Raw genomic sequence first — 22,452 nt, forward strand, 5'->3', positions numbered from 1 at the left:
GTGATGGGCACATGGAAGCTCCTGCCCCCACCGCCTCCTCACCCCACACCCTAGGGTGGAGGGTATCCCCGCTGAGCCCAGAAGGGCTGAGAAACAGATGTTTCCCCACGAGACTGGGGAGGGAAACGGTGCCTAAAATCCCTTGGGACTTGGGCAGGGTGCCAACCACCGCCTTTGAGAGGGACACTGGCCCCTCTAAGGAGCTGGGGTTTGCAGAACAAAGCAAAACCAGAGCTGACAGAAGAAGAAGCCTTCAGAAACAGGAGACTTTGGCTAGCTTGATTAGAAATCTTCTGGGAGGAACTTGTTGCTGTGAAAGAAATGCTTCTGCTCTTGCAGGACTGTAGCTGTCCCAGGGCACAGAGCTGATCGCGACAGGCACAGCGGGGACGGCTGTGGCTGCCCCAGCTGGTGAAATCAAACAGCAAACTGTGAGCAGACAGGGTGGCAAGACAAGGGTTTTAATAATGAAGGTGTTGCTGGTAACATAGGTAAGGAAATGTGCTTGCTTACAAGTTTGAAGCTGACAGCATCCCTTTAAATAAGGAAATATATTTGCTGAGAGGAAAAAGTTACCTGGAAAGCCCTGTACAATAACGCAGTGTAGTAGCTAACACTACTCTGTTTCAAGTGCTATTAATATTCTCCATGGACCGGCTTCAAAAAATGTCTCACTTAGAAAAAGAAATTCTCTTAAAAAACCCCAACAAAACGCAACCTGTGATTGTCTATCCTAGCAGTGCACAGTGACCATTTGTACAATAGAAAAGTGGTGCTTTAAATAGTGACTTGAAAGCTACTGCCACGTGCTTTATACAGCATGCAACAATGCCATGAGCTGGAGACACAGCAGGGGCTGCGGAGCCTCCTCTGCCAGCTCCAGCACCCCTGGGGCAGTGTCCCATGGGAGCCCCGGGGCTCCCGTCGGGCTCCTCCCCGGCTGCTGCATCTCCGTGTGCTGTCCTTCCAGTAACACAAATATTAAATACGCTCAGTCTGTAAATAGTTTAACAATCTTTGTCAGCAACAATATTTACTTTGGCAAAACCAGAATTTCAAAGAAGTAGACGTGTCCGTCAAACAGTCTGCAGCAAGTTCTTTGGTGGAAGCCAAGAAGTGAAGCAGAGGCTCCTTTTCGCCAGAGCCTGAGGAAGTATATTGCACAGAGACTCGTAGGAGAAATGCTGGTGTCTTCAAATGGGAGGCATCACTGCAGGAGAGCATCCATCTCTGCCGGCTTTAGGAGAACTAGCTCCTCCAGGCCCAGTGATTCACAGCTGTTCTCCAGATGGCCTTGCTCTGGGCTGAGTGAACAGTGATGCTGGAGTAAACTCGGGAAGAAGGGGAGGAATGGGAAGAAGGACGGAGAGAGGGATGGATGGCAGAGGAGTGGAGGCAACAAAAGCAGACGCTTGTACAAAACTGCAGCCACGCAAGGACCCACTCAGCCCTGCTCCACATTGCCGAGTGTCCATTTCTGGCTCCCCCTGCTCCCAGATCATGCAAGGAGGTAGAGACCCATCCTGATGTCTGGCTGTGCAGAGGACAGCCCCTCCAAAGCCTGTCTGTGTTTTCCATACCACTTGCTCCTCCCTTGGACCAAAACACATTACACATCTCTTCATCTGTACCATACTAGCTGGGATGTGGCAGGTCCACTGGGATGCCACATGCCTGTGGTACCTGCACCTGCAGCCTGAGCAGCTGCCTCCAGTGTCCAGAGCTCTCTGCTCCAAGGTCACAGGCTTCAGCCTGATGCAGTTCAGACTGCAGCTGGGATGGCTCCTGGGCTTCCAACCCCCAGGCACCATGAGGACATGACAAGGTGGCACCACGAACATGGTGGTCTCCATCTTTCATCCACCTGGAGCAGAGCTGTGCGGGGACTGGGCAACGCAGCTTCAAGGGCAAGGGGAAGGAAGCAAGGTGAGCCTGGCTGTACGGAGAAGTGTGCTTGTTGCCCTGGCTGGGCAGAGCCTCCCTGCTCCCACCCTCCTGGCCTGGGCATGGCCAAGGTGAGCCAGGATTGCCTGAAGGGCTGGATGGGCAGGAGGAGAGCAGAGGAAAGGGCAGCAATGGGCTCTCCTCTCCATGATTTCCCGTTGCTGCCCAGGTGAGGTCTCCTCACCCCACAGTTTCACCATGAGCTGCTCCAGTTCTCGTGAGAGTGACTGCTGAAACCGGGGGTGGGGGGGGAAAGATCAAAGAAGCAAAACTCAGTTCTTGTCAATCAAAAAAGTGTTGTTAAAGGCACTGGTGTCCTCTGTGGGGACCTGTAGATGGAGGAAAACCAAAGTACCAGAGCTGTTGTGCTGTTAATTTGCAGTAACTAGAAATTCAAACAAGTTTATACGCTGGGAAAATTACTCCAGTTTCCCCTGGATGGGGCACGTTAGCGCTGCGTCTTCTCCGGCACGACAGAAACACTGTGCTGGCTGCTGCAGGCTCATAGTACGCTGCCTCCACCAGCCTCCCTTTCACCACTGCTGCAGGTGCAGGTCCATGCTGGTGTTTAGGTTGAGATCGGTAACATCTAGGAAATCGATGTTGAAGATGCTGGGAGCTGCAGGAGTGAGCGAGCCAAAGCCAGTGGCAGAGCTGGGGGGGGTGAGGTCCAGCCACTCCATTGTTTCCCACGGAGACTCAGTGAAACTCATTTGTAAACCGGAGCCGTCGGCAGGGGAAGGGGAGAGCTGGGTTTCCATGGGCGAGAGGGGAGTCTGTAAAATCTCCTGGGAGGTGAGCAGTTCATCTGCGGCTTTGCCAGAGAACCCCTCCATCATCCCTTCGAAGTGGGACTCTTCTCCCATCTTCAGCAGGGCGATTTCACTGACCCTCCCCAGGGGGCTGTGGGCGTTCAGCAGGACCTCGAGGTGGGCATCGCTGCTGCCCGGACAGTGCTCAAAGGAGAGCTGGGCTGAGGAGACCTGCTCAAATGGGGTGGATGACTTCGGGAGCGAGGTGCTGGAGTTCCCTGTAGACAGCGTTATCTGAGGTACTTTCTGGAGGCAGGACCGATCTTCCTTGGCATTGGCTGGCATTTCTGTCAACAAATGAGAGGGGTTTGAGGTGCTCTGGCAGTGCCCACCACTGCTGGGCACAGAGGCACCACCACATCCCCCAGCTGGGCTCTTGGGTATGCCTGCAGGGACCCGCTCCCCACTCAACCCCCTTGGCATCGCTCACCCACCCTCCCTGTGGGACGCCTCGCACGTTCTTCCTGTCTGACTTCTGCTCCTCTGGGTTTGGACACAGTCCCTAGGGCACAAGCACTGGCAGCTGTCCCCATGGGGCTGGGCAGGGGTTGTGCATGGGCAAGGGCACAGGCAGCACTTTGCACACGGGAGGGCACCAGCAGTGCTCTATGCAGGAGATGGCACTGGCAGCACTGGGAACGGCGGGGGATACTGGGGGGTCTGCATGGGGAGGGTGCTGGCAGTGCTGTGCACAGGGCTGTTGCCCCGTCATCCCTTCTCTCTGCAGTCTGCATAGGTGACAACCAAGCCCTGACCACCCCACCAGGTCTGCACATGCAGGAGCAGGCTCCAGGAGGGCCAATATGCTTTTGAATTCAGTTTCAGTGGCTGCTGGCACAGGGAGGGCAAATGAAAGCTGCACTCAACTCAGCTTTGCTGGGGTGCACAGAGTGCACTGAGCCCCACGGACTGACGCTGGCTTGGAGGGGAAGCCCTGGAGGGGAACAGGGAAGCAGTGCGTACCTCCGCTCTCAATCAGCACGTCCAGGAGCTCGTCCATCTGCTGACTTCGTGTCATCTGCTGCAGCAAACGACAAAGAGGAGAGTAGAGGGCGTTAGGAGGAGAGTCCCTCCAGCCACAAGCCAGGTAGGTGGCTCTAGACCCCACAGATGGCTTTCTCCCATGCAGGAGAAGTGCTGCACCAACGCGGGGCTGGCAGCGGCATTCAGGTGAGCACTGCAAGGACCCGGGACAAGCATGGTGAATTCGGGGAGCACGGTGCCAGGTTCCCCCCACCCTGCCACTGACCCTCTGCTCAGTGGCCACCACACACTGCCTTTTCCCAAGGCCACCAGGACACACTGACTTTTTGGACCTAGCGCCTTGCACTGGCACGTGCCTCCTTGCACTCCCTGCAGCTCCCTTGAGGCATCATCATCATCCTCCGCTCCCTGACCAGAGACGCCTCCCTACCAGCCAGCATAAGCCCTTTTTTTATCACTGCCAACAGCATCACTGTATTCCTAAAGGCACCATCGTGACCAGCACTGAGGCTGCTGACAGACTCTCATGGGTGAGGGGTTTATGGGTGATGAAGACAGTCTTCCCCGTGGGAACAGCACTCCAGGATAAGGCTAAGGGATGCAGATGGCACCAAGCAGGGCACTTTGCTAATGGGCTAAGTAGAGAAGATGAGGTTTCCTGGTGACTTGGGAATGCTCAAGAGTCTGTCTGTTTCTCACATAGCCCTGAGCACTCCAAAGAAGAGTATACTGAGGTCCTGGGGTATTTGTGTGGGATGTCAGGACCCCAGGGTGGACTGGCACATTTCACCAGCACAGAAGATGCTATCCCATCCAGCATGGTGTCCGAGTGCTTTGTGGCAATCATCCAGCAACTAATTCTTTAAGAAAAGCCCATTCCTTATGGGAAGAGGTCTGTCCTACCCAGAGACCCCATAACGGGTTGTAACTCCTGCGTATGAGTTACATTAACCACAGAAGAATACCCTGCGCAGACCTAGCCCTATAGAAAATAAAAATCATGCAGTTACCTGCTTTACTGCATCCTCATAAGGTGGAGGCTGCTTTACCTCTGAGAGGGCTGGGCTTGACTTACAAAAACTTGGGGATGGAATAGAAAACTTTTGACCTGCCTGCGTAGCCATCTGCATGGGGGAAATACAGGGAGACGGAGTCAATGCACAGGGAGGCACGGCGGGAGGCCCAGCTCTCTTTCACCCCTGTTGAAGCCACTGTGGTGCCAGGGAGACTAATGATTTTCTGAGTCAAATCAGCTCAGGTAAAGTGCCTGGCCTCCTGGCAGGAGAGAGGGCGGTGAACGAGCTCTGTCGGGCTGGCTGTGCGATGTGGGGCCAGGCTGACCCCCGGCTGCTGCCAGAGCACAGGCACGATGCCGCGGAGCATCCTGGTGCTCGGTCCAGCCGTGACCATGCAGAGCCAGCGGAAGAGGGAAAGGGGCGCAGGTGGCTGGCGGCAGCCGGCTGGTGATGAAGTGCTTCCCCGGCTGCCTCCTAGCCCCTCTGCTGGGGAGCCTCGCCGTCATCACCTGTCCAGGAGCATCTCACAGAGCCCAGGCCAGGGAAGACTGCTCAAAAGAGTCGCTGCCCGGTCAGCACGTAGGCTTTCTCTGTGCCTGTGCCAAACACCTGTATATATCAGTGCCAGCTTTTTGCCACTCCCCCTTCTAGGAGGGACCTCATCTGAAGGTCCACTGCCTGCCAGCTGCTGTCCCTGTTGACTTTAGACCTTTGCACGCCTTTCCTCACTGCCTGGCTGCAGCTGCCTCACCCCGTAAGAGCCAGCACCAGGGAACCAGCGTGGCCCTGGCAGGCAGGTTGGATCCGGAAGCGGATCCAGGGCAGCGGTGAGGCCACTCAGCCTGGCTGTACACATCCTGGCCACGTTTCTGCGGACATCGGCTGGGAGGAACCCTCTACTGCTTTTGTGTGTTGGCAGCGTGTGCTCCTCTCCAAGCTTTTGTACCTGTCCAGACGGCTGAGTGAGAAATGGTGGATGGTGAAGAGACAACTCTCTGCTGTGCTGGTTGCCTGATGGGGAGGCACAAGCTCTATCTGACTGCAGACCCCAGTTGCAAGCCCTAGGCTACCTTCTCAAGAAAGGGCTTGCCGTAAGACCAGGATAACTGCCCTCCTTCGACCCAGTGATCAAAATCCCTCACACACTCTTAGGAGCTGCAATGGCTCAGCGAGATGCTGAAAAACCCTGCAACACTGCGACAGGGCTCTCCCGGGGTGTAGGAATGGAGCCAGTGCTCTCCCAGGGGCTGGGGGGGTTTGTGCTGGTGCTTTCCTGCTGTGGACAGAGCCGTGCCAGGGCTCCATGGGGCAGGGGGAGCTGTGCCAGGGCTTCCCCACAGTGCAGAGAGCCGTGCCAGCGCTCCACGGGCAGGAGGAGCTGTGCCAGGGCCTCCCCCTGAGGGGAGAGGCAGCTGGGTTAGGGCTCTGTTATGTGCCAGTGCTCCCCAGGGGCAGGGGGAGCTGTGCCAGGACACCCCCAGGGGCAGGGGGAGCTGTGCCAGTGCTTAACCAGGGGCAGGGGGAGCTGTGCCAGTGCTCCATGGGGAAGAGGATGCTCTGCCAAGACTCTTCCAGGACACAGGGAGCTTTGCCAGTGCTCACCCAGGGGCAGAGAGAGCTGCGCTGGGGTCCCCTGGGGAAGAGGGGAGCTGTGCCGGGGCTCCGTGTGGCATGGGAGCTGCCCCCCCAGAGCAACTGGGTGCAGTGGTGGCAGGGTTCCCCAGGACATGCCCTCCAAAGGACCCTGCGGTGCCATCAGCTTCCAACCCACTGGCCATCGAGGACACTCCCTGCCTTTCCAGGCAGCCCCACATGCTGCCACGGCCCCCGGGTACCCACCCTGGGCACCAGCAGTTCTGGTCTGATAGGAAAGGCCTCAGACTGGGATGTTTGACTGACTGCCCACAGACATCAGTGCGTTCACCACCGCGATGCTGTCTGGGGTGCTCTCCACTTACCGATCCCGTGCGAAGGCAACTGTTGGTCTGCGGGGACCCGCTGCGCCCTTCTGCCTGCGAGCTGGGGGACACCGAGAGGAGATAGTGGCTGTTGGGGGACGGCGGCAGGCTGATGTGCTGGGGGCTCTTTGCAGCCCCAAGTGGAGAGTGCTGGGGGGAGCACTGCGGGCTCAGGAATGTCGAGGAGGTGATGGTGCTTTGCCCTGCAGGCTCCAAGCAGTGGCTATTTACAATGTGAGGCAGCTGCGGCACCCCACAGTTACTTAACTTATCCGAGCTGCTGGCCTGGCCTTTCAAGGCAGTTTGTTTGGATGCAAATGGACAGCTGGCCACTGCATTTTCTTGCTTGATGGGGACACCAAAGAAATGCTGAGCAGGCCCCTGCTTCTCCTCAAGGCCATTGCTTCTCTTTCGCTTCTGAAGCTGCATCCGTAGCTCTTCCACCTGTCTTTGCTCTTGCTGCAGCTTCCATGTCAGTTCATTGATGACCTTCTGCTTCTCCACCAGCATCTTGTCTTTCTCTGTGTCAATCCCTTCCAGCTCCAGCTGGATGCTCCCTCCATTCATGCTGCTCATGAGGCTTTCTTCAGCACTGCCATGAACCGGAGATGGCTGGAGACCAAACTGTGGAGAAGACATGGGCCCGTCGTTGAATGTGTCAGGCAAAGAGCCACTCACAGAGAGGTCGGAGGAGGCTGGAGAGATGGGTGGGGTGGAGCTGGTGCTGCCAAAGTGATAGAAGCCATTTGATAACATGCTGGTGGAGGACTGCGACTGGTAACTCGACAGGGTGCTTGTTGGAGTGACTGGGAAGGTGACAGTGGTAATCTCACTGAAGTTTGGCACCGTGTTGCTGCCACACTCCTGGAAGGGCCGCAGCCGTTCCATCAGTGCTGTTTTGGTACCTGACACAGGCAAGCCTCGTATTCGGAGCTGCTGCCTCAGTTCTGACACCTAGAAGGAAAGTGACCAACAATCAGTCCCAGTGGCAGATGAGCCCTTTAGAAAACCAAAGTTTCTAAACTTTGTCTCAGATCACAGGCTCCCAGCTTCCTGCTTTAAGGCTCCGACCTCCCAGGTACTCACTGTCTCAGCTGCAGCCACCAGAGTCCCCATGCACGGCCCTGAGCACCGCACATCCTGCAGGATCTTCACCCTTCCCAGCAGGAACACCTTCCTTCTTCCTCCAGGAACTGAGGCTGCTCTCCACGAAGCAGCAGTGGTCCCTGGGCCATAGAGGTAACCCAGGATTCCCTTCCTAGCAGTAGGTTTCTACACGAGCAGAGGATTTTCACACAGACCAGGAACTAGCTGCTGGCATCCTCTAGCTCAGAGAATGCGAGCGCATACCTTGGAGACACACACTTCGTGTTCAGGCATCTGCACATGGTTCAGGCATCTGAGCTGGGGCATTGCTATGGCCAAACTCATGTTATTTCTACCTGATCTTATTTCTTCCTCTAATAATGAGTATTGCCCCCAGGTCTCTGCTCCTAAAAGAACTTGACCTTCCCCATGGCTGAGGATCCATTAGCAAAGTATGAATGAACTGTTAATGCAAGCGATTCTCCCTTATGCCCTGCCTGTCTTGCCTACACGAGACTTAGGTACTGTTCAAGGCAGTGCTCGCAGCCGCAGGCTCTGGGAGATACCTGCCTGTGCAGAGCTGAGCTGGGCTGGCTGCGATGGCCACTGAGAAGCTGAGTCACTCAGTGCAGCCCATGCTGACCTCAATGCTTCTGGCTGGTCTGCTAGCAGCATCCGTGATGTCCACCAGAAAACCACAGAAGGTATGGAGCCATGAGCTGCAGGAGCAGCAGCACAGAGCATCCTTTAGTTCTTGACCTGATGCCTTGCCTGCAGCCATGTCACATTATACCTAAGGTTTGCTGGTGCATGCTCTGGAGCAATGCACCCACAACAGCACCTGCAGAGCCGCAAAGCCATGTTTTCAGCTGCCACTGCTGCGCCCACCTCCCGACCCAGTGTGATGTACTCCTGGGTTTGCTCACAGCGCGGTGGCTCTGGGTTGCTGATCCGTAACACGCGGTCGCTCCCAGGTAGCTCAGGCTGCGGCACCACACCGCACGCTTCAGGGGTAGCAAAGCACCTTCAGGCTATAAGGTTCTGCTCCTGTGGTGACAAAGTTTGCACTCACTTTCAGATCATCCAGGTTAGACGGCAGAGGGCCTGGCTTGATAGATGAGACACAAGTCTGGCCTGAAAAGGTGGTTTTCACAGGAGAAAGAGGGGTGTTGTTGACAGAAGTTGATGAAGAATTTGAACTTTTGACCATTTGCTCATTTGATTGCCTGAAATAACAAAGGAAATTTGGGGTAACTTCTCTGTCCCCCTGGGGTCTCTGCGCCCAGCATACCATCTCTTTGCTCCCTTGGGGCTGCTATCTCCTGTGTGAAGGACTCCAGCCCCAAGGAAAGCCAGGCTGGGCTAGAAGGAGATTGCTGGTGATCCACCAGCAGGCGCCAGGTGCCCCAGCCAGTGTGCAAAGCCAGAACGGCTTTGCAGGAGGAGTGCTGCTCCCAAGCTTTTACATTTTATTTGCACGCGTCTGTCCCCCTTGCACTGGCACACACGGGTACGGCAGGGGAAAGTTCGGAGAGAGAGACAGGACTAAACACTGCTATTGGCACATTGCCACTCACTTTAGCTGGCCCTGGTGCATCCCTGGGTAGCTGAAATGTTGCTGCTGCTGCTGCTGTTGCTGCTGCTGCTGGCTGAGGATCTGGAGCTGCAGAAAGAGCTGCTGCTGCTGGAGGAGCCTGGCATATGCAGAGTCCATGGGTGGAGGGGACTTCTCTGCCTTCTGGTCTGGAGGGATATACTGGTGATACTTCAGCTTCTTCACCTTAGGCTTGGTGTCCTTGGGCTTTTTGTGACGGTTCTTGCTGTCACTGGATGATTTGGACTGTTGGTCCAAGAAGGAAAGGAATTAGCTGGGAGAAGAGCTCCTGCCACCCCCGTGAGAGCTCAGAGGCCTGGGACAGGGCAAGGGCAGCTCCTGCCAGCACCTTGACACTCCAGCTCCAAGAGTTGCTGAGCCTGCATGTGGGGGGCTCCCTCAGGGCCACATCCCAGCTCAGCTGTGCTGGAGAACACAGAAGATGGACAATGGCCCTCTTTGCCTCGAAGGTATTTCAGTGTTGCCTTGTATCTCCTTCTTGCTGCTAGCCCCAGGGGACGTTGCCAGTGCAGAACCTGAGCACTTGCCTCTAGCTATACCTTGTACTGTTACGAAATTAATCGAATTACAGTTTTTGACAAGGTTTGTCTTCCTGAATTGTTCCAAGCCTTTAAGGCTAAACCCCCGCACCTCCCACACACGGAGCGCAGCACACGGGTGCTTCAGGCTTGGATGCGGCCAGGTGCTCTGGGCTTGATCCCCCTCCTGGGCAGCCTGGTGGCACCAGCATTACCTTCACGGCAGAGGGCACTGGGAGGGTTGGGCTCTCCTGCCCCGCCGCCTGCTTGGGGCTGTCACACTGTCTGCCCTGTGCCGAGGCTGGCTCCGGTGCGTGGCTGTCGGCGCTGTGGGCGTGATCCTGCAAGGGAGAGGCGAGCCATGCCACAGGACAGGGGACGTGGGGCAGGTGCCAGGGGCTGGCCAGCCTGGATGGCCTCTGCCTGCAAGGGGCACCTGGTACCCCATTCCCCTGCCCCACGTTGTCCCCAGTTCATCCCAGATGCTGCAGTCCATCCCAGTCCCCCCAGGTCTATCCCAGCCCACTACCCCCACTCCCCCAGTCCTCTGTCACCCCCATCCATCCCAGTCCACCCCCATCTCCAAGCCTTCTCCGTTCCAACTCAGCCCTGTTTCCTCACTCGCCCCCGTATGCCATTGCTCAGTGTCCTCCAGCCCAGCCCAGTCCCCCCAGCCTACCGCCGGCCAGCCCCAGTCCCTCTGTTCCAGTCCACCCCACCCCAGCCCACATCAGTTCCTCCCAGTCTCCCAATCCATCCCAGTCCCTCCGGTCTGCCTCAGTCCCCCCCAGTCCACCCCATTGCCCCCAGTCACTCCAGCTGCCTCTGGTGCTGTCACCGGTCAGCAGGGACATGGTGGCCCGTGCAGCCCTGTGTCCCTCCACAGGGGGCCGTGGGACCCCCATGGCCATGAGGCATGTCCCTGGGTCTGGGTCTCCTGCCCCGTCCCCCAGGGAGGCAGGGGGCATTGGGCCCTACCTGGGGTGCCCCAGCTGGGGTGGCAGGGGCTGGTTCCAGGGCCTTGGTGCCTGTCACCGGCTCGGTGGAGCCCAGGGAGTCCTCGCTCCTGGCCTGCTCCGGGGACAGCCCGTCGTTGCTGCTGTCCTCCTCGAAGGCAAAGGCATCAGCCGGCTTGGGGAAGCTGACCTGGGTGCCTGCCAGGGAAGAAGGGGCAGCGATCAGCGCCTTGCACTGAGCAGGGAGACGACTGTGGCAGTGGGAAGGATGGGGTGGGTGAGCCTCATGGGGTGCCACCATGCCTGTGCCCACCTCCTCCAGACCTGGACATGGTGCCCTGGGAGCTCCGCTGCCCACCCGGTCCACAGCCAGGCACGGGGCAGCACCCGGCTGTGCCCCATGGCCGCGGCTGGTGGGAGAGGGGCAGCATCTGCTCCCGGCCAGTGCCAGGGCCGCGCTGCTCAGCAGAGGGGGCGAGGGGGAGCCCGGCCCCCGGGGCAGGAGGTTTCTCGCAGGCAGGTGGGGCTGGAATAGGGAGACAGGCGTTGGAGCCACCCCCTCCATCAGCAGAGCGCCCCGACCACAAGCGGTTCTCAGTGGCAGAACTGAGGTTGAAAGGAACCCGAAGGGTGACCTGGCCACACGGTGTGAGAGCCAGCACCGGTGGACCTGGCTGCAGCCAAATGGCCCCGTCCCTGCCCAGGGCTTCCCCCGCACGACACGATTCCTGCCATTGCTTCCCTGACATGGCTTCTCCCCCCTGCAGAGCTCCTGGCACGATGGGCAAAAGCTCTTGACTCCCAGCTTTTGCTGATAAAGTGCTGAAAAAAAGCCCAAAAGGTCTCATGTGAGCCTCGGGAGGGCTGCAGGTGGGGGGCAGAGGAAGGAGCAGCGTGGCTGTGCTCATAATCTCCTCGTGCTCATGTCTGGCGTTTGTCAGGCAGCCTGGCACACCGATAGCGAGGTGACAAAGGGGGAAGTGGGAAGGGCCCGGGGACAAGCTTCCACCTGTCCCTGCCGCCGGTCTGGCAATGTGCACCTTCTCACCAACACGCACCCTCCGGCTCTGCCCCTGCCCCTATCAGGGAGATAGGCGTTATCTCCGCCTGCTCCGCGGGCACTGCCGGGGGACGAGGCAGGCGCCCTGGCTCCCTGCCCCGCACTGCTGCCCAGCCACCGTGGGGCTGGGGATACAAGAGCGACTGCGTCCTGTGGAGAGCCTCTCCTCCCTGCTGGCCAGGGCATGGGGCTCCTCTCACGGCCCTGGAGCAAGGCCTGTCCCCTCTCCGTCACAGCAGCACCCAACCCGGGTCTTCCCTTTGGAACTGCAACCAACGCTGCAGGGTCCTCCACCTGGGCCGGTGGGAGCTGCTCCCCGTGACTGCAGCCAAGCGGGGCATCCTCCCTCGGGAAAAACGACACCAAGCAAGGGGGACTTGCGGATCTGCAAGACTGCTGGGTTGTCACTTAGCCAAAGCCGGGAGCCCAAGGGACCTTCAGGACACAGGGGCAGCCTGGAGCATGACAGGAATGTGCTGCATCCTGCTCCCTGATACCGGGGGCCCACGCGGGTGGGAACGCTGCCCTTATCTGTCCTGCTCTCGCCCAGCCCGGGGCTGGCCATGTTGTTTCATGATCCTGTGTCTCTGCTGTAATCTCAGGGAGAATGGTGTTTGCTCGGGGCTGTTTCTAATGCACTGGGTATTGTCCTCTCAAGCGAATTGGACAAAGTGATGACAAGGACCTGGTAAAAAAAGGTTCTTATATCACTGCTGAGCTATGCAGAGCACTGGCAGCCTCCTGTCACTGGGACGTTAGGGCTTTCTGTTGGGGTCTGGCACTTTCTGCTCACCCTGCCGGAGGTGATTAGAGGAACACGTCAGCTGAACTTTCCACTGTATAAACAGTTGAGATTCCAAGGTTAAAGTAAAATGATTTTAAACCCTGTCATCCTTCTGGTATTGCGAAAACAAAAGGCTTAACATTCAGAAGTGCCAGTGCTCATCTCTGCTCTGTGTTCAACCCTTTGCCCCAAACCCTGAGCACCACAAGATGCCTCTGACTCCAAAAACCCACTTGAGGATCCTTCAGCTTGCGGCTTTCTACTGCAGAAACCTGAGGGCTGGGATTGTGTTCCTGGTGCAGTTGCACCACCTCTTTCTCATGGCACCCAACAGTACCAAATAGCTCTGACCCTAATGTGCTGCGTGTTTCACCCTAAATGGGATAAAACTGGCTTACAGGACACATTTTTTTCGCCAGCAATGTGATAGAAGGTCATTGCGAAAGGGAGAAATTTAAAGCTGAGCAAATCATTTTAAGCCAGACTTTGTATTTTTAACAATTTTGTCCTGTAAATCTCCGTTTACCACAAGGTCCTGACAAGGCAGCTGGAGAGAAAGTCTGTGCAAACTTCAGGCACACTGGCTTAGCCTCCCAACCTCAGCTCCAGTGGATAAAGTCATGCTCAAACTGCCTCAAATGTTTATAAAGCGGGGGGGGGGGAGAGATTTTCCCCCCACTGTCCTGTACTTCGATAAGTGGCTGGGGAAATTTTCCTTGAACTCTTCTTAAAAATTCCTCTTGAGGCAGAGTCCTGGAACATTTCACCTTCACAGACGAGAGCTGCGAAATGCTGGCACGGAGCAGCTGCGGGGCCGGGCTGGAGAAGCCGCCGTACGTACACGGTGTGCGCCTCACAGCAGCAAAACCAAGAGCAGGAACGATTGCGGGGCAGGGCAGAATGTATCCGAGCCTGGAGTATTTCATGTCATTTTATCCTGGTTTCTGAGATGCAATGGAAGTCACAGCGCTTCCTGTTCCAATTCCCGCTTTTGGCATTACTCCTGTCGTTCAAAGGCTCCTCCTGTCCCAGAGCCCTGCCACTGTCCCCAGCTTGCTCTGAGCCCCAGAACTGACACTTAACATGGGATTGTGCCAATGGACAGAATCCCATGAACTGAGGAAGCAGAAGCCACAGAACAAGCAGTTCCCAGGGGGCAGAGCATCTCTCTAGAGCCCTGAGGGCCAATTTGGACATGCAGGGATGGCCCCCAGGCTTCAGAAATACGGGCTGCTGTCCTGGCACTGCAGGACGCTGCTGGCATTCCTGCTCTTTCTCTGCTTTTGGACCTCCTTGTCCTGGCACCAAGCCCTCGAAAAATCTAAGTCACCTTTTTCCTTTTTTGCTTTGTGTCAGCTGCCACACCAGCCTCCCTACGGCAGCAAGGGGGACATAACTGTGGAGGACCCTGCCTCCCTCCTCCAGCCGGGGGCAGGTGATAGAGGAAAACTAAGCTTAGGCATCAGCCAGGCACTGAGTAGGTAGGAGTGTACCCTGCTTTGGGGCGCAGGCTGCTCGCCATACTCCCCAGCAGTCTAGCACCCCAGGGATGCTTCCCCATCCCAGCAATGCATCCCACTAGCATCGGTGGAAAAAAAGAGACCCACAGCCTCCCTGAACTGGAACCACTTCCCCTTCACCCACTGGGATGTAAAAGCTTGGTGGGGCACAAGTGGGAGAGTCCAGGCTGGCCTCACAACCTGACGTGCACCCAGGTCCTCTCCCACGCAAGGGAGGGAGGAATGTCCTGTCTCCAGCAGTAACATTTACACATTTAAAGCCTTGGGGAGGGAAGGGGTTTAAGAAAGGAGTTCTGAGGACACATGGCTGAGCAGTTGTGATTGTTGCTTTAAGAAGGGGGGAGCTCTCTTTTCATAGGTCTGGATAAGACAGCACAGACTGTGCTGGACTGGGTTACTCACTGTGAAAATAATAAAATTTAAGCAATAAATGTAGCTCTTAAGTCCAGGCAGGCCACTTCCCACAGTCGCTGCAGTACATCCTCAACATTGCCAGCCCCTGCCCTGCGCCATGCACACCACACAACACGTACGTTCACTTCCACTACCTTTTATGGCCTCTTTCACAGCTGAGTCGACAGGAATAATATTCTTCTCCACCAGCTCCAAAGGACCCGGCCTGAGAGCAATCTTTTCATTGAGATCATCTGCCAGTCGGGCTCTTTTCAGCTTCATTTGAGTAGACTGAATGGACCCCTCTGCAGCTGAGTCTAAAAGGCCAAAAGGAAGGCATCAGTTCAGGACCTGGGGCATCTCTAAGCACAGTGCACAGCAGGAATATGCTTCCCCTTCAGCACAGTCTTTCTGGGCTGCAGCCAGCACCTAAGCATGGCTCAGTGCACAGCAGGAGCTGCTCTGGGGCTGGGAGGGAGGATGCTGGATTGGATAGGGCTGGTGGGGTTTGGGAAACGGGTCCTCCTCTGAGCCTTAGATCCAGCTTCTCCATTCCCAAGCAAGAGCCTCTGCCTACCAGCCTAGGCTTGCAAACTCAGCCTGCAGCTGCAGCATCCTCCCCAAAGCCCAGGAATGATCTGCAAAGGAAACTTCATCAAAAAGTTGTGACTAACATAAGGGCCAAAGCGGACTCCAGCTCCTGCCTACCAGGAGCCCATTGGCCCTTGTGACTAGTGCAGATGGATCCCTGCTTCTGGGGAACAGCTGGAGAAAATAAACATGAACAGCATTTGACAACTGGAGTAAATAGATTACACTGGCAAAAAAAATGCTGAGTCTTTGGGAGTGGGCATTTGGGGGCAGCATGACTACAGTGCTCCAGGTGCTCAGGGGAAAAACAAGCTGGAGGGGAGCACAAAAAAATGCAGCTAGATCTGGAAGCCACAGCCCTACCAAGCCAGCTGAGAAGTCCCCAGTTATCAAGTGTGACAGAAGAGCAGCCAGTTAAACACAACAATTTCCCAAACCTCTGGTGGCGCAGGGGTAAGTAGTGAGGGAGTGGGATCCTAAGCCAGACCTTGTCTATACCCTCAGGGGTCTGAAGTAAGAAGGGCTGCACCTAGCTTGTGCTCTCTTCAAAGACCGGATTCTCTTCTAGAAGAGATGCTGTGGGCAGCACAAGCTGCAGGGCTGGGTACCAGGAAAAATTCTCTGCAGGAGGTCAGCAGGGCTGATCTAGGCTCACTTCTGGCCTCAAACTTATAGAGAGCAGCGAACGCACGTGAGCTCCTTGAGGTGAATGGTACCAGAATGTATGCCTGTGAGGCATTTAGATGATGTGAAGTGTCTTAGCTGGCCAGTTTCCATCACCTCTAGGTGGTCCTGTTATGAACCAAATGGACATGTAAGTCCCTGATATTCCAGGGCACACCTCCACGAAATGCAGGGCACGACATACAGAGGTGTGAGCAGAAGTTCCAGCTGAGATGTGTGTGTGGGACAGCACAGCCAGCTTGCTCCATACACAGCCAGGCAGCCTCTGCTTCTCCTCCAGCTGTGCCTGGCCAGCCGGGTCCCTGCGCAGTGACTGCAGCTGCCTCCACATCTGGTTTACAGCCCCCAGGCCCCAGCTCCAGTCCGTATTGCTTCTATTACTTAAACTAAGGGAAAGACACTTCCCACCTGTTAAGCAAGCAATGGTGCTAGCTCATCTTAGGGATGGAGACCCAAGGGCAAAGCAAGGCAGCGGCATTGACCCAGCACGGGCCCTGGCTCAGCCCTCCTGTGTGCCAGAGGAAAAAGAAATATGGACTTCATCCATGTCGAGAGCAGCATTTGCAGTTGCCAGAGAGTGATCTGCTTCTTCCAGGTGACTGACAGGACCGGAGGAGAGAGGCTGCACATCCTCCTCCCTAAGGAGCTTGTTATCTCTGAAGATAAGGAGGGACCCTGCAGTGTGCTGCAGTCTGTGATGGGATGCAGCAGAGCCATGCCAGCTCTCTGGCTGGGAGGGGACGCCACGATGGGACAGGGAAGAGCTGCTGTGGCTCACGGACTGATAGCAGGGCTCACTCTTCATATGGCTCTGCTTGGGTCATCAACTGCATCGCCATGAATTGTCACACAGCATATCCAGAATTATGGCAAAACAAAAGATGCCCAGCTTTGGGAGGGTATTGTCACCACCTGCTACAGGGATTTCAGTGCCCTGGACAAAAAATACCCCAAGTGTGCTTTTCTTGAGGATTAGACATTAGCAAGTCTATCTAACAGAGTCCTCTCACAGCTGTCCTCGACCCCACTGTCCTCTAGAGCATCTTAAACTGGTCCCTGCCAGAGATGGGAGAAAGATTAGATGGCCTTGGGTCTGCTTCTGTCAGGGAATAAACGTGTGTCCTGCCTCCTGAAGACCAGGTTTGGACTGAACTCCATACAACATGTGTCCCATTTGAATCTGCCTCTCACGAGCAGCTGGGACAAAGTCTATCATGATGAGAGTCCTGAAGGGAACCTGAGTGGGGCAGGACAGACATGAAGCAGGAGGCACAAGGAGCACATGGGAGAAGCTCAGGCAGTCTTACCTTGTAAAATGTGCATACTGACCAGGTCTGATCGCTCAGGCCTGCTTCTGATCTTGTGCTTGAGATAATCTTCAGTCTGCAGAACACAAATGCAGAGAGTTACCTGGCTAGAGCAGAAATAAGGTACAGAGAGTGGCTGCCCCTGTGCCATCCCATGTTTCTTTTGGATTTATTACAAACTGGGTTGAGTGAGCTCCTAAATGGCTTTTTTTTTTTTTTTTCCTTACTCAGGCACTGGCTTGTTCTTGGGCAGGTGTTCTTCAGAAAAGGAACAATGTGCATGGAGCTGCTGACTGCTCACTAGATCCCCTCCTAAGCTGTGTCCTTCCCAATTTCCCGTGGGCTTCTGATGCCTGAAGTATTACGACAGCTCAAGGGAAGGATGAGACCTATTCACTGGGAGCGGTGGATCTGTTCCCAGCTCAGCAAACCGTGTCACCTGAGAGCTGCACCAGAGCAGCTCCAGTGTGGACGGTTAGCAATGGCTCCCGTGGGAAGCCTGGCACTCTGGGGTGAGCTGTAAGGCTGAGCAAGCCGTGAAGATGCCCAGAGTCTTTACCCAGGTCAGCCACGAGGCTATGCCTTCCCGCAGTCCTGCAATTCCTGTGTGTTGTGATTCCTCACCCTGCCTATCATGTGGGGTTGGGAAAACCCACTTTGCAGATCACTTCAGCTGAGCTTGTGATGAACATGGTCCTGGAGCCTTGTGCCAACTTCCTCATCGCTTTAGGAACAGAAAGGCACAAAGAGGTACACTAACGCTGTCCATTAGGGCCAAGAAGTCAGTGTTGAGGGCAGCTGACCTCAAGAATACAGATATAAGGTTATCCCTGGTGAAAAAAAGCTAGAGCACAACTTGGACAAGTTATTAGCTGTTTGCTAAGTTGAGATGCAAAAATAAATAGCACAAAAAATGTACATGGTTCAAAGAGGTTGAAATCTTCAGGATAAACATAAAAGAATAGTACAAGCAGCTGGAGCAAAACTGAAACCCCACAGTACAAAATGTACAGAATCATGAGAAAAAGATTTTATAAGGACTTCTGTAGCTAGGACAAGGCAGTGGAAAGTGCGGTCTGTGTTCCATAAACAGGAGAAATAATTGTGCACGCTGCCGAGATGGCTACAGGATTTAATGCCTTTTTAAACCATCCTCACTAAAAAGATAAACGGCTATTTATCAATCAGATGACTCAGCCAAGAACCTTCAGCAAGAAAAGAGAAGAACCTCCAGTTATCAGGTTGGAGAACAGGTTGGAGAACACTCAGATGAGTTAAATGTTCCCGAACAGTTTGAGATACACAAGGCCAGAGTAATAGCAACTGTCTGTGGGTCTCCAGGAAACCAGGCAAGGGAGAGCATAATTTCTTGCTTTAAAAGAGCTGGAGAGAAGAAACCAGGAAACTATAAAACAGCAAGACATTGGACCAAGTAATCAAACAATCTATATAAATGGATTTTGAAGATAGCAAGGAGGTGAGTAACAGCCGGGATGGATTCATCAAGAACAAGCCACATCACACCAACCTAATTCTCTTCTATGGAGAGATGACAGATTTCTGTTACAGGAATAAACATGAATGTCATGTAGCATGAATTTAAGCATGTTTTGACATTATCTCACATGGCTTTCTCATATTCAAGCCAGAGAAATTTGGTCTGGATAAGACTAACATAAAAAAGGAGCATAGCTGTGGGTCACCAGGGGAATTAGCAATGGCTCGCAGTCTAAGCAGAAGAATATATCAAATCATGTTACACAGCAATTTTTCCTACTAGCCAATGTATTCATTAATGCCTTTGATGACAGAAGACATACTTCTTAACTCTGAATCATTCGAGGCTAACAGATCACAACGCAACACGATTTGGAGGAACTGAAGTATCAAACGTATCTGAAATACATTTGATGTAATTTCAAGAAGGACATTTGGAAAGGGCTGCGTTCAGGTCACAGCTAGCCACAGCTAAGCCAGCTGATTAAGCACTGGGGTGGATGAAGGCTTAATTCACCAGAGATGCTTCTGTAGTGGTCACTGGACAGTGGCCTTACGCAGAAATCATTTTCTCCATAAACAGAGAAAAAAATATAAAAGGCTCTGGAGAATCTAGTGATCAGCAGCTGAACCACATGCCGAGACCAGCAGGCAGGTTGCGAGGAGGCACAACGAAGGATGTTGGATAGGTCCTGGGAATAGCAGGGGCCTGTTCTGTGCCCTGCATCTGAAAGGGTCCATGGGAAGGGTCTGGGTGACAGCTACAGAAGTCGTTATTGAGCCAGAGATGGGAGAGGTTGAAGGAAGGGGAGGTTGGTCAGGCCAGGGGTGAGATAGCTATGGGGAAACAGGCTGCAAAATACTTTAAAAAAGTGTTATAAGAAAAGATAGACAGTTTTGCATGTACATGCATATAGGAGAAAAAGCAATGGGCTGAAACTTCAACAGAGCAGCTTGGGCTGGGGCTTGGGGGACACCTGCTAACAGCACAGGACAGAGGGCACAGGAGCTGGGGTGGGATGTCCCTCGGTGCTCACACATCTGTCAGGAATGACCCAGACAGTGCTGTTCTGCTCTGAGGCAGAGGCACGACAGCTGTCCCCCCCCCAGTCCCTCCCTGCCACGCTTGCTGGGGTGCTGGGAGTGTGTGCCGAAGCCCTGCCGAGCCAGACTGCCGAAGAGAGTCAGCCTGCCCTCCGTCCTCCAACCCAGCAATCTGTTACAGGACACTGACTTCAAAGTCTGCTGCACTGGCCTGATGCCAGCCTCTAACATAGCCACTGACACGTTTAAACAAATAATAGACATTTTGTTTACTGAAGTCTTTACAATTCCTTACCCTCCCCCTCCCTATTTTTTTTCCCTAGTTTATTTTCACCAGCACGATCCCTCGCTTGGGCCACGCGTAGGTTTGCCTGGTTCCCGTGCCAGGTCAGAGCAAGCTGGTGTCTGCACCCATACGCTACTAAATTCTCCCGATGGATATCCAACTAATCCTCAGATCAGGTCCTGACTTGCTGTCCTACAGCTGTGGCACTGTTTGTATTGAACCCAGCGTTCACACTGTGTTAGCCTGACTTTCTGCAGTGAATTCAATTCCTTTTGACCTTTGCTGTTTATAAGCTGTATTTGTGTCACTGGGGTGCAAATGGTGGAGAAAGACTTCAGATGTGGGTTTTTTAGTGTCAGCTGAAGCAGAAGAGCTTTCAAAACATATGAAAATGTTTATTGTTATCTGCTTTCTGTTTGCAGAAGATTGGTTTGGAGGAATATCAGCTAAACAACAAATGCCATTGAGTAATTATCTGGAAACAGCCGCTGCTCCTTCCCTGTGACAGCTCTAAGCAGGGCATCCTTGCAAAGGAGTGTATGTTTGTTATGGGCTGTGCTCATTAGTGTCTTTGTTAGTGTGCTCCAAAAAAGCATGCAGTTTGGGAGAGACTAGACCATCCTTCCCTTTTCCCCAGGCAACCAGCCAGTGAAAGCTTTTGAAGAGAAAGACAAAGAGACAGAAATGTATACTTAGACTGTAAAATATATGACACTTCAAGGATACTTTGGATTGCTTGAAATTTCATAAGCATACTAATTTTTCAGAGTCATATTGTATTCCTTATGCTAGCCGTTTATTACCGCAGCAGATTTGGGGCAAGTGATTTGGAGTGTGTTTAAGTTCAGAAGAGCTCTTCTCCATATTTCACAATCATTCTTCCTTGCAAAAGTCCTTTTCCGTGTGGCTGCAAGCACGTTTTTGCAGATTAACGGAACAAACTCTTGTGTTTAAGCAAAACCTGCATGACTGCTGACTGTTCCCTTTTCAGTGGACATCACTGCAGATTGGCCAAGGCTGGGTGGTGGGCGCTCGGAAAGCAGCGTGATTTCCCAAAATGATCGCATCGCAGTGTTTCGATGTGTTCTGGAAATGGCCACTTATCTTATCTATGCCTTCAGCAATATTTAGGGAAGCCGGAGCGCAGTTAGATAATGGGGCTGGTGGGAGCCTGGCCCACTTAGCTGCCTGGATGCTGTGTGCCCTAATGGCCAAGCTGCACTGCTGAGCTAAAAGCCAGGCTCCTCTCCGATGACAAGCGTGAGCTCCCTAGGGACTCGGGTGACAAAGGACATCTGCATTCCTCCTGCACACTTGCTAAGTAGTTAGGCTCCTGCAGTCCTCTTTGCTGCTGGCCCTGCTTTAACCCCGCTGCCTTGAGCAGCAGAGAGCCACCAGCACAGCAAGGAGCAGGCTGTGGACCTGGCCGGAGAGGGGAACAGCACCACGCTCTGCCCGCAGCCGCTGCTGAGAGACAGGGGCTGCTGTAAAAGCCCACAGCTCAGGGCACGGATGGCCCCTCTGCCCTTTTAAAGCTTCCCTGCTTGAAGAAGGCTGCCCCAGAACCCTGTCTTGGCCCCACCACATCTGGAAGCAGGGGACATGCCCTGACCCTCATCCTTGGCCACAGAGCCTGAACGGAGGGTGCCCGAGGAGGGGACAGTGGTGGCAGGTGCTTTCAAACCCCGCAACTCATGCACAGCGAGCCCACGTGCTCCCTCATCGGAACGGCTGCAGGAGTTACCTTGGCTCGCTCCAGACTTTTTCGCTGTTCATGGAATGCGGATGGGCTTTTCAGTGCTGCAACAGGAAAGAGAGAGGAGCGGTCAGCACAGGAGCGGAAGCAAGCAGCCACCAGGATATTCAGCAACAGCATTTTAATGAGTGCTATAAAAATAGCGACACAAACTAGCTGTTCTCTTTATTGCGCTGACTAAAAATAACTCAGGAAAGCTCTGGGAAATCCCGTGCTCTCAGCCAGCCTGTGGCAAGAGAGCAGGGGGGACGCGGAGCACGGGGAGCGCCAGAGGCACACAGTCAGGGAGTGGGTGCAGGCTTTGAAACGTAGTGCTCCGTGGGACACGGCAGAGAGTGGATGTGGCTTTTCCCTGAGTGCTTCCTGCAGGTCGTGGAGAGCACCACAGCCCCAGAAGACAGATCTGGGAAGAGCAACAACCTGAGAGGGGATCTCACCTGCAAGGCAAACCTGAACCTGACTGAGGGCTGAGGCCAGCAGGAAAACTGAAAAGACCTGCCTTGCCCCCTGGGGCCATGTGAGCACTGCCTCCAGCGAGGGTACTTCAAGGCCCCCCAGCTGTGGCTCTCTGTCCCTCTTCCATCACTGACTACCCCTCTGTCTCTCACTGGACATTTGTCCCATCCCCTGCCCAGAAGCAT

At 54.5% G+C, this 22,452-nt stretch overlaps 1 protein-coding gene across 3 annotated transcripts in view; it reads right to left on the reverse strand.

Moving 5' to 3' along the window:
- Positions 1-445: 445 nt before the first annotated feature.
- Positions 446-22,452, reverse strand: part of MYOCD (myocardin) — a 36,110-nt gene continuing 14,103 nt past the window's right edge. The window contains exons 3-12 of one of the 3 annotated variants that reach the window (XM_037409254.1): positions 21,800-21,855; positions 17,229-17,304; positions 14,802-14,963; positions 10,912-11,087; positions 10,149-10,274; positions 9,378-9,640; positions 8,873-9,026; positions 6,715-7,668; positions 3,720-3,774; positions 446-3,043 (exon numbers count right to left, since the gene is read on the reverse strand). In XM_037409254.1, coding sequence (XP_037265151.1) covers positions 2,478-3,043; positions 3,720-3,774; positions 6,715-7,668; positions 8,873-9,026; positions 9,378-9,640; positions 10,149-10,274; positions 10,912-11,087; positions 14,802-14,963; positions 17,229-17,304; positions 21,800-21,855 — 2,588 coding nt within the window. In that variant the 3' untranslated portion in view covers positions 446-2,477. Of the gene's footprint in view, positions 3,044-3,719; positions 3,778-6,714; positions 7,669-8,872; positions 9,027-9,377; positions 9,641-10,148; positions 10,275-10,911; positions 11,088-14,801; positions 14,964-17,228; positions 17,305-21,799; positions 21,856-22,452 lie in introns of all 3 variants that reach the window. The other 2 variants (XM_037409247.1, XM_037409262.1) reach the window with 2 other exon arrangements.

This window comes from Falco rusticolus, chromosome 1, assembly GCF_015220075.1.
Source record: "Falco rusticolus isolate bFalRus1 chromosome 1, bFalRus1.pri, whole genome shotgun sequence".
NCBI classification, from domain to species: domain Eukaryota; kingdom Metazoa; phylum Chordata; class Aves; order Falconiformes; family Falconidae; genus Falco; species Falco rusticolus.